Raw genomic sequence first — 14,512 nt, forward strand, 5'->3', positions numbered from 1 at the left:
CATGGGTACCTTTTGTTTGCATAAATTTGCAAGTGTGTCGAAATGAAATGATTGGTATTTCTGGATGGTTGAGGATGCTGCTCTGTTTAGTAAGAATAATCATTTACTTTTAATCATTAATGTAAATGTAAAATTCTTTTGCAGTATTTTTCTACAATGCTTGGCTTTAGTCGTACAGTGTGTTCTTCATTATCATCTTTGGAAACGTGTCAGGCCTACCTAAACACAGGGATTGACATTGCAACCAATCTGGCCCTCGAGTTAACGGAAGCAGGAGGTGAGTAGACATTACAGACTTAGCGAACAATGTTGATATGAAGGGGAGGATTTTAATAGTGTAATGTCCAGTGAGATTTGCAGTGGACTGACACGCTGTCCAGAATTGGCTCCGGCAACCTGTCTAATGCTGCGGAGATTAATCCTGACTCCTGAACTATATTATCGGCTTCAAGAAAGATCAGAACTCTGACAGATCGAGTGAGGTATTCAAGGTAAGCATTGAATTTTAGTACTTCTTTATATTTGCTGGTTTCTGCAACGATATGCTTAAGTTCATTCAGAACCATAACATTAAAACTGGGGATAGGAAAATCAGTAGTTGACAGTTTTATAAAAAGTGAGAAGCCTAATGTAAACTTGATTATTTGGTAGTTAGCAGGTCATTCAAAGAAAACAATAGAAGTTAATAGGATAAATGAATACAGCTAGGCAGAAGCCCATCTTTGCTACCAGCCACTGAAAACCTCACTAAACGTGTTGCAGATGTGAACAGATTTTTACAATTTCCTGTTTACAGAACACAACAACCATCAACAAAGATAAAACTGATTGTAATTTGCTTAAAAAGAAAGAGATGAGCAGGTAGATCTCTGGAAGAAAGGGGTACAAACATGTCAGACAAACATGCTACAAGTTGAAAGTACGGAGAAAGAAAGTACTGAAGATTTAAATCTTGAGATAGTGTCATTGATTTGGGTACGTGCAAATGCTGTGCTGAATCATTCAACTTTGTTGGTGATATAATTAATGTTTATCATATGGGGATAAAAATTGATACAGCAGAGTATTAAAAGTTTTTTTTTATCACAGTGTATCATTGGTACTGCACTCAAACTAAAATATTGGGTTATTTCACAAAAGTACTGCATTATTTTTCAAAAGTATTTTGAATGCCTGTAACTTTTTTGTTCAGTTATAGTCCCTTGATTGCAAGGTACGTGCTTTCTTCACCTCTCCCACCATGCTGGCAGCAGCAGGTTGGTTCTTGCCTTACACTCAGTACAGCTGTGATGATCACGGGTTTCCTGGTGACCCTAGACAATGTAGATTAAATTTACCCTTCAACACATATAGGATTAATGTATACCTATTATTTTTTTGTTCACTTTTTGTCACTTGATTGCACTATGCAAGTTCTTAATCTATCCTGCACTAGCAGTCGTAAGACGGCCAGAACGTGTGCATGCATGTTGATACTGCTCATACCAGGCAAGATCTTTTCTGTAATAATGCAATAAGTTTGCAAAATAATGCAATATTTATTGCAGAGTAATGAAATGCTTTTGCATAATAACACAATTCTTTCACAAAATAATGCAATTCATTTTTATTTTTTTTTGAGTGGCAGGAATAAGCTTCTGTATGAAACATTAAAAATTGTATCTTCTTTTTTGTGGATGTGTTGGTGTTATTCCACAGATATGGTGCACTGTAAAGATGTAAAGATTGCAGTTCCAAATGCTCGGTTCACATCTTAGTGTGTCCTTCATTATGTTTTGTTAAAGTGAAGAAGTAACTTGAAGCAGTTCGCAAACATATAGTAAAGTCCAATACTCTGGCACACTACAGGTTAGGACTGTCTTTCAAACCAATCTGGCAGGAGTGCTTCAAGGCTGCTATGTCTGTCTGTCTATTAGAAAGAAAGAAATCCTGGGACGAAACGTGACTTTTTTTTTTTTTTTTCCCCAGAGAGGTACTTTCATGTCTTGCGAGACGAGACTTTGTGCCAAGAGATTTAACTGCGCCTGGGGCCGGAAATAAAAGACAAAGAGTAGATGACAAAGTAGAACATTGTAAAACAATTAAAAAACATTGCCGTGATACACATGCAGAGCAGGTTAGAGATAATGAAAGATCTAAAATTCGAAAGTCTCAAAAAAAAAAATGATAGCAAAAATTGCATTAGCACAAACAAACAAATTATTACTCAGTGAAATAACAGAACAGCGAAAAGAGATTGAATATATTGTTCAGATTTAAACTTTAAGTTGGAGACTTGTAGATCGTCTTAATACGTGTTGCCATCAGGGAGAAGTAGTGTTTATTCCCAATGAAGAGGCCTATCCGTGAGAATGAAAAGATCTATTGTTTGGTGAAAGTGAAATCCACATACTCGAGCATCAGAGACGCAAAGTGGCTGGCGCGTTGCGCAGACCTGGGAGGTTGGTGAGCAAAGTGCCCTAGTCTGTCTGTTTATATGTCTAGAACTACTTAATGGATTAAGATCGGGTTTTTTTTTCTATTTTCTGCTGAAACATTCCGGTTCACTTGCGGTACTGATTTTTTTTGCGCAAATCCGAGAGAGACACTGTGGGCCGAGTAGAGGGCGAGGCAGGACCTCAGGAGTAGGGAACCGGACAGGGCCCTTCTCACTCACCTGCCAGCCTCTGTTTGAGTTGCTCTACCTCTTGCCACGTGTTGGAGAGTACCTTGCCTCCTCTTAGCTAGCAATACCTGTTTTTTCAGCAGACATTATTATCTACAGACTGTTAAAGAGTAACGTTTGACATCTTTGAGAGAGGGATCACAACTACTTGTGTTTTAGAGGGTAGCTGCTGAATGCCAGAGATATCACGGCCATGTGCTTTTCTCCCCATGTGGGGGATGCTCTCCCATCAGAACTGAACACGATCAGATAGAGTGCCAATGTTTATTGATTTTTAAAGTTTGTCCTGTTTCAGTACTATGTGGGCGCAGCCGTGGGAGACAGCTAGTATTGAGTATTAATCTCTGCACACAGAGAAATTGATGTACTCAGCCTGGAGGGCAGCACTCCACTGGCAAGGAAATAGAGAAGTCGTAGCATGGAGTGAAGTGCTAGGAATAGAACCGGAATATTCATTTGCTAACCGGCTGGTTGGATTTTTAATGTGGATAAGCCAACCCACAAAAACAAACAAAACTTAAACAAGTGAAGCCTGTATTAGTATAATTATTATGTTTATTTAAAACACATAGATTATATATATTTTTGGCAACAGATACTCCTGTGTGCCTCACATGGAACAAAATACCAAACATTAAGCTGTTTATTAAAGCAAAGGGTTTATAAAACACACAGAATGAAGATTATGAATGTTTTATTTGGCAGAACACATTAGTTTATGAATTAATCTATATAATGCACAAGCACCCAAAAGTCTCCATTCTCTCCTTCTTAATCCCTTTTATCTTCCTGTAGCAAGGCTTGTGGTCTTTGTTACCTCCTTGCTAGTGAGCTGTTGCCAGGGTCTAACCACCAAGACCCTCTGATCATAGGGTGGCTCTATACTCCTTCCTGTAATTTACTTGTGGGACAGTCCCCAGATTTACTTTTTTGGTCAGGAGTGACCCTGGTATAGTTCTGGTCATATGTAAAAACCTAGCCTCTGATACATCAAGTGGACACAGGGTTCTTCCAGTGCTGCCGTTTAGATGCTTGCACTCTAGTGCCCCACCATAGTTATTTCTAGAGAACTTGAGAAAAGCTTCCTTTAGTGGAAGCTTATTCTCACTGAAGAAAAAACACCCTCCTATGGAGCCTGATTCACATTATTACCAGTGTGGATCCTTCTTGGGCATAAACAACTTGCTCTTTTGCCCATGTTTTTCTCTGGCACTTCTGTCCCAGGGTGTTGAGCAATTCCTTTTCTAAAATTCATTCTGCACACTACAAAAGAACATCTCCTTGGAAATTAAGAATTTATATCATTGTTATTTAAAAAATCTAGTCGCTAAATGCATCGTGAAAAGGGTTTAACTTTCCTTTTTAAATTAAAACAATGCATTTTCAGTAAGTTAGTGTCAAAAGCTCCTGAATTTCTTTTTAAATGGAGTTCTACATCTTGATCATGATGCAGATTTTGGCACTGATGTAAATTTATATAAATATTTATGAACATTTTTCAGTCGGTAAAGTTAATTTCCACCTTCACCACACTGGGTAATAAAGTTTTATTTTTATGTTTTTGTGTCATTCAGGAAGTGTAGAAGATGTGAACAAATTGGAGCAGATGGTTTTAAAATCTGTTGCTGCAAGTCAAGATCTTACTAACTTTACAAAAGCAGTGCAACAAGCTACAGCCCAGGTAAAAAAAAAAGGAGGGGGGGGGGGGTCCGATGAAGTTTATATGGCCGCCATTCATCTGTAACTATTACTATTTCCTTTATACATTGAAATCCTGTATTTTTGTCTGTGTCTTGTAAAATGGATTTTTTCTTGTATAGAGTAAATCAGTTGTCTTACTCTCTATCTTGTAGTTGCAGAGTGAGATAGTTGTTGAATGTTTTGGTAGCCCTTGTCATGTTTTATTACTTTTGCATTTTCCACAATTAGGCTGTAAAGATTTGGCCCACATGTCTGCCAAAAAGTGACTTGAGAGGTTGAGTCTCTTACAAAAGGGAGTCTAGATTGTTATGTATCAAGCACAGACACATGTACTCTGTTTTTTGCACTCGGAGTCAGGTGGACTATTCCTTAAAACCTGGGGACATTGAAAATCTTGTGTTGTGGAGCTGTGGGTTTACCATTTAAAATAAATAAAAGTGTATTATTATGAAGGGATGTGTCACTGCTTCATTGTATTTAAACTCTGTGTTTTGGTTATTTTAGTAGTGCATTATGTTATTGGAACATGAGAAAATAGGCTTTTTTTATTCTATATCATTTGCCATACATCTTCGATCAATGTAAATATTCAAAAAATACAGAATCGATTATTGAAAGTTTGCAATGATTAGTTAGTAAAAGACAGATACGATAAATGATTTTAAAAAAATTATTTCTAACTTAACAGTACAGTGCTGCTGCCTGACTGTCACTGAATCTTCTATCATTGTTCAATAATTAATTAATGGACAAATAGTGTCGGGCTCCTTTTATGTTGAACAGTTTAAAACTACTGTTTTTTTTTATGTAGTCATTATATACTTAGTAAAGTCTGTAATTACATTTTACTTGAGAACTTGTCTTGGTGAACAATTCTATACAAAAATAAAATGAATAAATTGAATTGATTTCAATTGCTAGTTAAGATAATTTCTAACATATCCTGCACTCTGATGCCTAGTCTCCTCCAACTCTGTGTAGAGGTAATCCATTTTTGCAAATCCATCTAATGCAACAACAGAATTGTTTCATTTTGCTTTTAAAACATATTAGCCCAGTGCTGTTATTGTTCTTATTTTTAATGCTGTGCATTGTTAATTGCAGTATGATTAGGAAGAATCTGTAGTGAATGTGGCCCTTATTCTAATGACTTTTCACTCAGAGTTCTGCAATGCATATATCCATTCTAGCTAGAAATTATGATGTTTTAAAATAAGATGATTTTAGGCCGTTACATACAGGACAGTGAGGAAGAAAGTAGCACAGTTGATCATGTAACTGCTTCACTACTAAAATCTTTGTTCTGCAGCAGCCAGTATATGATAGCCCTGTTCTACAGACTTTTGGAAAAGGCAAAATTAAAAATTTTACTTTCAAGAAATGAATGTATGGACAGATAGAAGGCTTCAGGTCTGTTTTCCACCTAAAATAATCAGTACATATTTTACAAGAAACTCTTTAAATCTTATTATGATGATTGAGTTTAAAGAGCTATACAGAGGGCACGGTGGTGCAGTGGTAGTGCTGCTGCCTCGCAGTTAGGAGACCTGGGTTCACTTCCCGGGTCCTCCCTGCGTGGAGTTTGCATGTTCTCCCTGTGTCTGTGTGGGTTTCCTCCCACAGTCCAAAGACATGCACGTTAGGTGCATTGGCGATTCTATATTGGCCCCAGTGTGTGTTTGTGTGTGTGTCCTGCGGTTGGTTGGCACCCTACCCGGGATTGGTTCCTGCCTTGCGCCCTGTGTTGGCTGGGATTGGCTCCAGCAGACCCCCGTGACCTTGTGTTTGGATTCAGCAGGTTGGAAAGTGCATGGATGGATGAGCTATACAGAATAATGGACGCCCATCATTTCTTTTATCATTCTTTGTGTAAGATATTTCACAATAAGGTGCAAAAATCATAGTAAACTTCAATTTCCTGTTGTCAACATAATACAGTATTTAGTAATGCATTTAGAGGCTGTTATTATATATGATTCCTTTCTATATTTAGAAATGTTAAGTTGCATAAGGAGACAGTTCAATACTTTCAGTACCTAACAAGTGTCATCCATCAACTGTTAAGTATATGATGCTTGAACCATGTAATTCCTTTCAATTAATTATAACTGTTTTTTGATTTCAAGATAAAAAATGAACCACCAGAAAGCATGTCTGAACTAGTTCAAGAAAAGTATGTTGCACTTCAGGCAGCCTCTAAGGATTTATTGCTAAAAGATGAAAAATTTATCAAATTTAAGGAAAACCTGAAAGAAGCAAGAAGACAAGGTGAGTAGCTTATTTTCAGTATCTGTTGTTGCTGAACAATTAAAATTTACTTGGTATAGTTATGTCAGTATTGACATAAGCAAGTTAAGCTAACAAACGGATACAGAGTTGAATCTTTGTATTTTAAACAAAGGTTAAGAGTAGAGATGATAGAAATGTTCATAATTTTCAATGGAATGTGTGCTGATGATTCCAGCTGTTATATTAATGTGAGCTCATCAAGTAGAATATGACGACAAAATTTTTCATCTTCAGTATCTATTGGTAATATTTTGTTTCAAATTTATATTGAGATTGATTTTTTTTTTTAACATTTAAAGTTGTTTCAAATTTGTATTGCAGTGCCTGCAGAACTATTCAAACCTTGAATGTATTTAAATTTTGTTGAGCTACTGTGTGAGAAGTACAGCACCATGGCACAATGGCTAGTGCTGCTGCTGCCTCCCAGATCTAGTGCCTGTAGTTTTTTTTCCTCTCCTTTGTTTCAGCATGTTTTTCTCCAAGTATGTTTTTCCTATCACATCTCAAAAATATGTTTGGGGTTCAAAATTTTCCCACTGTCGGTGTGTACTTGGTGGGTTGCCTTGCACCTATTGCTGCCATGGTACAGTTTAGTCCCCTGTTACCCTCAATAGGGTTAAGTAGGTTTGAGACTATCTTTAAAACAAACATTGAATAAATGGAAGTAATTTTCTCCTTGTTTTATACAGCTTCCCGAACATTTTATTACTGAATAACATGGTAGTATGAACAAAGATACGTTGTATGTTACTTAACTGTTTACCCTGGGTAAGTAATTTGCAGGAGAATGTTTGGCATCAGTTTATACAGAGTGCTCCTGAATAAATCTTTTTAAGAATTTTACACATTAGGGTTTAGAGGATTATTATTACAGATTTGCTAAAAAAATATGAAACTTGGTCTGAATAGTTGGTGAATCAGTATCTTATAAAATAATTCTAAAGATTCCTAATGGAATTCATGTGTTTGGCTGTGCTTCTCAAGGACATTTTCCGCCTTGATCCGAAGTTGCTACATTGTTGAATTTTCCAAAAGCTGTTTCTTTTGGAACATGAGTTAGCACTCCCATCTACGATCTTCTCTAAGCTGAGGCATGTTCTCCTCTAGAATTTAGCTATGTTTAGCTTAAGCTGTGGGCTTAAGTCACTATTCTCTCTATTCAGGCAAGTATTCAAGTCTTGTGGAAGAACCACCATAATATGTTGCTGCCAACACAGTACTGTATTTTGAGGTTGGCATGTACGCCCTTGAAAATAGGTTCTTTTATGTATACCCAATTGCGATCCCAAAAACGGGCATATTGACCTCAAAATAGGGAGTAAAGAATTAAATACTCCAGCATTAGAGAAATCTAATACTTAGCTTGACTTTTGAAGCTGGTTTAACTTCATACATATAAGGTGCAGTGGAGGCAAGGGTGGACATCATCATCAGAATCTCAGGGCCATCAAATACACACAGGAATACAGTACTGTACATGGAGATTTCTTAGCTGTTGCTGTGTTCTTGGCTCTCCAGATAAATATATATGGCTTAGCTTGGGGGTAAAATACACCCAGAGAGAGGATGGAATTTTTGATTAGCAGTCCAGTGTTGAAACATTGAGAGACAGAATCAGCAAGCAGCCAAGTATCAACTTATCAAATGTTTATCAACTTGTTCAAAAACTGTTTACAAAAAGTAGCACAACAAGCAGTAAGGATTCCTATATAGAATATTGACAAGAAATGATTTTCATATATTGTCAAGTATTTTACATAAAGGTTAAAAGTTGACCATGTTTGTATACATGCAAGCTGAGGGTCTGTTTAGATGTGTGAATATAGCTTAAAAATCATGTCTGCAGAAACATAAAAAAAAAACTCACTATGCGATTTTTAATTATTTTTATGTCTCTCTTCACGTGTATTTTAGGCAGTGTTATTATGATAAACTGCTTTCCATTTGCAGCAGGCTTATTGCTTTGAATTCAGACCACTGACCTGATTTCTAAGTTAACCAGAGCATGAGATATTTTACTGCATTATTTCATATTTTGCATCATGCTTCTTTCATACACTTAGACCATTATTTACTTGGCCTTTTCTTAGAATTAGTAAATTAGCTAGCCATTGTCTCATAGAGGCTAAAACTGTGAAGCCCTGCCAATGTAACTGCACATTTGTTGGGTTTACCTATCATAGATTTGAAAATCTTAAATCTGTCTGCATTATCTGTGTGGGCCTTTTTTTGCTGTGTTGCTCAATTTTGAGGGGTAATCAGTTCAAATAAAACCTGGTTAATTCTTTTTTTAGATTTATTCCCTGATAATGAACTTCTCTTGTAATTCTGCAAATATTTTTAAATCGCTTCCCAGATACTTTGTTTACATTATAATGTTTATCTCTCGTCTCAAATAGCCACCTATTACAGATGTGCTAACCTCTTTTTGAAATTATGTCAACAGATGACGTGGGCACTGGTGGATGCTGTTCAAATTTTAGAGTGACCTGGGAATTAAATGTGTCATACCTAAGCTCATTGTAATTTGTATTAGTATAGGGAGCTAATAATTATAAATTCAAGACAGTTCTGATTTTTAATTACAATTAATTCAAATTTTATTAAAAGATAATTGTAATTATTTTTATAGTTTTAATTTCCCATTATCAATATAGAGTAATTTTTAAATAGGTAAGTGATGAGGTGTACCTCTAAGGTGTATTTTAATCTACAACATGACAAAAAAAGAAAAAACTCAAGGGGGAATCAGTGCATTGTGTAATCATGGAAGCTATATTGGCTTTGTTTATAACCTTCAAGATCTCAAAGTATAAGCCATTTCAATATTTAGTATAGAATTTAAGAAATACTAAGATAACTTGGTCAAAGTCCATTGCACATTTTTTTGTTATTGGAAGGCTTAATATAGTTAGTCATAGTTCAGGTGAACATTTCTTTGTTTTGTTGTTTGTAATGCAGATGAAAATGAAGTTTGAATTTAATTATCCACAGTTTTGTTTGTTTTTGATCTTTTTTTACTGGAACCAGATTTCAGTTTCCAGTTCTGTATATGCAAGCTCCACGCAGGGAGGACCCGGGAAGTGAACCCATGTCTCCTTACTGCGAAGCAGCAGCGCTACCACTGAGCCACCGTGCCGCCTGCAATGTATTCATCATTAGATTAAGAAAAAAATAAAACAACAATCCTAAACCTTAACAAATGTATTATGCCATTTTCACAAAACCAGTTGTAGCCATAGCTTGGAAGTATGCAGACACCTTTATATCATGAATGATGATGTGATATCCAGTACATTATATTTTGTGGATTTTTAGCAAGACTTGTTCAAACTGTAATTAAACCCAAATTTCTGTACTTCAACAGTTTACCTTGGCTTTTAGTGAGGCCATTAACATCTTGGGTAATTATACATGCAAAAGTATTACAAATAACAGTGTGTGGGATATAGGATGACTCTTCAACATAACACAAATATTATAAATAGGATTTCACATTTTTACACATTCCTTTATTAAAACATGTTTAATGGTACAAATGGTAAGTCCTTCTGCTTCAAACACGTTGTGCATTTACAAACCTCTTTTCACCGGATATGCCTTGCATTTCTTCTTCTTTGTGCGCCGTCTTGCCTTTTTTCATTGGATATTCTAGCCTTTGCTTTCCTCTTACTTTTTGCTTGTTTTTGAATTTCTTTGTTGGACATTCCAGCCCCGTTGTGGACAGCAGACAATGTGATGTATGGATGTATGTCGCACAGTTTACTGTATTATCCCAGCCACTAGTCTTTGCTCAGCTGACTTTTTTCATGGCTTCTGTTGAAAACATTACTTCCAGTTTTTAGAGACCAGTACTGTGTAAAAGTTTTAGGCAGGTGTAAAAAAATGCTGTAAACTAATATTTAGTAAAATTTGCAAATCTTTCTAAAAACATGTTTTCACTTTGTTATTATAGCTTATTGAGTGTACTTTACTAATCTGTGTGTGTACGTATATACAGTGGTGTGAAAAACTATTTGCCCCCTTCCTGATTTCTTATTCTTTTGCATGTTTGTCACACAAAATGTTTCTGATCATCAAACACATTTAACCATTAGTCAAATATAACACAAGTAAACACTAAATGCAGTTTTTAAATGATGGTTTTTATTATTTAGGGAGAAAAAAAATCCAAACCTACATGGCCCTGTGTGAAAAAGTAATTGCCCCCTTGTTAAAAAATAACCTAACTGTGGTGTATCACACCCGAGTTCAATTTCCGTAGCCACCCCCAGGCCTGATTACTGCCACACCTGTTTCAATCAAGAAATCACTTGAACAGGAGCTGCCTGACACAGAGAAGTAGACCAAAAGCACCTCAAATGCTAGACATCATGCCAAGATCCAAAGAAATTCAGGAACAAATGAGAACAGAAGTAATTGAGATCTATCAGTCTGGTAAAGGTTATAAAGCCATTTCTAAAGCTTTGGGACTCCAGCGAACCACAGTGAGAGCCATTATCCACAAATGGCAAAAACATGGAACAGTGATGAACCTTCCCAGGAGTGGCCGGCCGACCAAAATTACCCCAAGAGCGCAGAGACGACTCATCTGAGAGGTCACAAAAGACCCCAGGACAACGTCTAAAGAACTGCAGGCCTCACTTGCCTCAATTAAGGTCAGTGTTCACGACTCCACCATAAGAAAGAGACTGGGCAAAAACGGCCTGCATGGCAGATTTCCAAGACGCAAACCACTGTTAAGCAAAAAGAACATTAGGGCTCGTCTCAATTTTGCTAAGAAACATCTCAATGATTGCCAAGACTTTTGGGAAAATACCTTGTGGACTGATGAGACAAAAGTTGAACTTTTTGGAAGGCAAATGTCCCGTTACATCTGGCGTAAAAGGAACACAGCATTTCAGAAAAAGAACATCATACCAACAGTAAAATATGGTGGTGGTAGTGTGATGGTCTGGGGTTGTTTTGCTGCTTCAGGACCTGGAAGGCTTGCTGTGATAGATGGAACCATGAATTCTACTGTCTACCAAAAAATCCTGAAGGAGAATGTCCGGCCATCTGTTCGTCAACTCAAGCTGAAGCGATCTTGGGTGCTGCAACAGGACAATGACCCAAAACACACCAGCAAATCCACCTCTGAATGGCTGAAGAAAAACAAAATGAAGACTTTGGAGTGGCCTAGTCAAAGTCCTGACCTGAATCCAATTGAGATGCTATGGCATGACCTTAAAAAGGCGGTTCATGCTAGAAAACCCTCAAATAAAGCTGAATTGCAACAATTTTGCAAAGATGAGTGGGCCAAAATTCCTCCAGAGCGCTGTAAAAGACTCATTGCAAGTTATCGCAAACGCTTGATTGCAGTTATTGCTGCTAAGGGTGGCCCAACCAGTTATTAGGTTCAGGGGGCAATTACTTTTTCACACTGGGCCATGTAGGTTTGGATTTTTTTTTCTCCCTAAATAATAAAAACCACCATTTACAAACTGCATTTTGTGTTTACTTGTGTTATATTTGACTAATGGTTAAATGTGTTTGATGATCAGAAACATTTTGTGTGACAAACATGCAAAAGAATAAGAAATCAGAAAGGGGGCAAATAGTTTTTCACACCACTGTATAGTATGTGCAGATAGATACATAAGATGAATATAGTGGTAGTTAAGAATGTTGTTAAGATTAATGTTACCTGAATTTAATCTTTGTTAATAGAAAAGTGCTTCTGGTGCACGTTATGTATACCTCAGTCGCAGGTTCAGCTAATGAACCCTGAATTCTGGTCTGTTTATTTCTATGTGTAGTGGGTGGGCAGATATTTCGGTGAAGGAAGTGATGTCAAAGCTCTTCCTTGCATTTGTCCTCATTTATGTGAGTAAAGTATAACTGTCAATAAATTTTGTCGACTTTAGATTCTAAAAATGTTGGTAATAATAGTGGAGCTAAATAATTTGAGATTTTATTTTTTTTTTATTTATTTTTTTTAATAAAATTCCACTGTGTAACCATCAGGGCTAACTGCTTTCCCCACTCTGAAGTGAGTTTATAGCATCTACTAATTCTGAAAGTGTAAGGTTTATCCAGTTCCAAGGCCCTAAGAGTATCTAGCTGTGCTACCTATAATGAATCAAGAAAATTGTTACATTATGTCTTATGGACTTGTAGTACTCTGAATGTGTAGGTTATATTTTTATTGTCCATAATTTTATTTTTGTCTGTGTTGTTAATTGCTGTTATTGCATTACGGACTTTGTGCTTGTGGATTTGTTAGACTAAGATCTTATTGGCCTTCCCTCCATGTTCATAGTAATGATGTTGTGATATAAAGATAACCTGTTCAATTTCTTTAGTAGTCGAGAGGTTAAATTGTGATTGCAAAACTTGTCTTTTCCTATAAAGTCCCTCTTCTGGAGACCTGGCATATTTTAGATCTATTTTGGTAATCGCACAGTTTGTAACAGATCATAACTTATTAGACACATGGAGGTTTTTAAATCCTAAACTAAGAGCATACTCCCTTTTCTCACCCATACGTCATTGTTACTCAAGAATTGATTATTTCCTCATAGACGATAATTTTTTGCCCACTATCAAATGTTGTACATATGATGCTATTGTTATCTCTGACCATGGACCTATGATCATGGAGCTTAAAATTACTGTGTCCTACACACTCCTCTCGTAGCGGGTGGCTTGAAGCCCTGTCATTAGCTGTTGAGAACTGCACAGAATTCATATCCAAGCAAATTGATTATTTTCTTGAGACAAATGCATCCTCAGAGGTCTCAGCAGGTATACCCTGGAAAACTCTGAAGATATTTTTAAGAGGACAGATTATTTCATATCTTTCTCACAAAAATAAATCTGAAACCAAGAAGGTGTCCTGAGTTAATCAGTGAAATTACCTGTTTTCTGTTACTCCAGTTCCTCCATTATTAGAGTGTTGAAGACAAATTTTTTTTGGCTTTCTAATTTGCAGAAATTTAAACATTTTTTTGGCAGTTGGAAAGTGTTCTAAAAATCAGTCCCATTTGGAAGTGGATAACATTGCTATTGTTGTGCCACATGTACAAAGTTACTAAATATCTTTGCTTTATAAACGGTACTCTTTATTTGAACAGATGTTTCTACTTTGCAAGTGGCACGTGCTCCTTGAAAATAGGTACTTTTATGCAACAGCCTTTACTGATTGCCTAATCTTTCTAAAGAACACACTCACCCATGCTCATCCACCTCGGATAACTCCGCTTGATTTTTGATGTTGGTGAAACTTCTTTAATCAAACTGCTGTTAAGGTACATAACAGGAACAGATAAACCTCATTATAGAATAGGAGTCACTAGGAAAAACCGTATCATGAGCAAGTTTCTCAGTGATTGCCAAATTCTTTACTCTTTTGCTATTTGGATAAAAGATTGAAAGGTGTGCGTAGTGTAATAAAACAGCCCATAGACAGTAAACCTGTTCTGATGATAAATCAGCCAGCAGCAGCATGCATTAGCTGCTATTTATCACCTTATTCTAATATTGATTAGAATAGTTAGTCCAGTAAATAATGTCGTCATTCTGAACAAGTGTCTTGTCTCTGCTTCACTCTGCAACAAGAATATTCTGGAAAGTTCTTACTTTTATAAATTAATTTTGTACCCAACATTTGTCATGTTTTGCTGTTTGTCTCAGAATGTTCAGACATGAAAAGGGCCTTATATTTCAGCTTCTAAATATTTGTGGTTCTGAGATGACTGAGCTATCTTTACATGTTTGTATAAATACTCTTATGATAGTCTGGTGCCCTGTCCAAGGGTCAGATTTCTAAAAGATTTGTATGTACAAAAAGAGGCCAGAAATGTACATACTGTACTC

The 14,512-nt window shown here is 36.4% G+C and overlaps 1 protein-coding gene across 4 annotated transcripts in view; it reads left to right on the forward strand.

The window, feature by feature from the left end:
* nsmce2 (NSE2 (MMS21) homolog, SMC5-SMC6 complex SUMO ligase) overlaps positions 1 to 14,512 on the forward strand; it is a 29,988-nt gene that overhangs the window by 467 nt on the left and 15,009 nt on the right. For 3 of the 4 annotated variants that reach the window (XR_007936563.1, XM_051935598.1, XM_051935599.1), the window contains exons 2-3: positions 4,240 to 4,346; positions 6,493 to 6,634. Coding sequence is in view for 3 of the 4 variants with exons in the window: in XM_051935598.1 (XP_051791558.1) it covers positions 4,240 to 4,346; positions 6,493 to 6,634 (249 nt within the window). In the remaining variant the exon portion in view is untranslated. Of the gene's footprint in view, positions 1 to 144; positions 278 to 4,239; positions 4,347 to 6,492; positions 6,635 to 14,512 lie in introns of all 4 variants that reach the window. The other variant, XM_028817610.2, reaches the window with a different exon arrangement.

Source organism: Erpetoichthys calabaricus, chromosome 13, assembly GCF_900747795.2.
Source record: "Erpetoichthys calabaricus chromosome 13, fErpCal1.3, whole genome shotgun sequence".
Taxonomy (NCBI): Eukaryota; Metazoa; Chordata; class Cladistia; order Polypteriformes; family Polypteridae; genus Erpetoichthys; species Erpetoichthys calabaricus.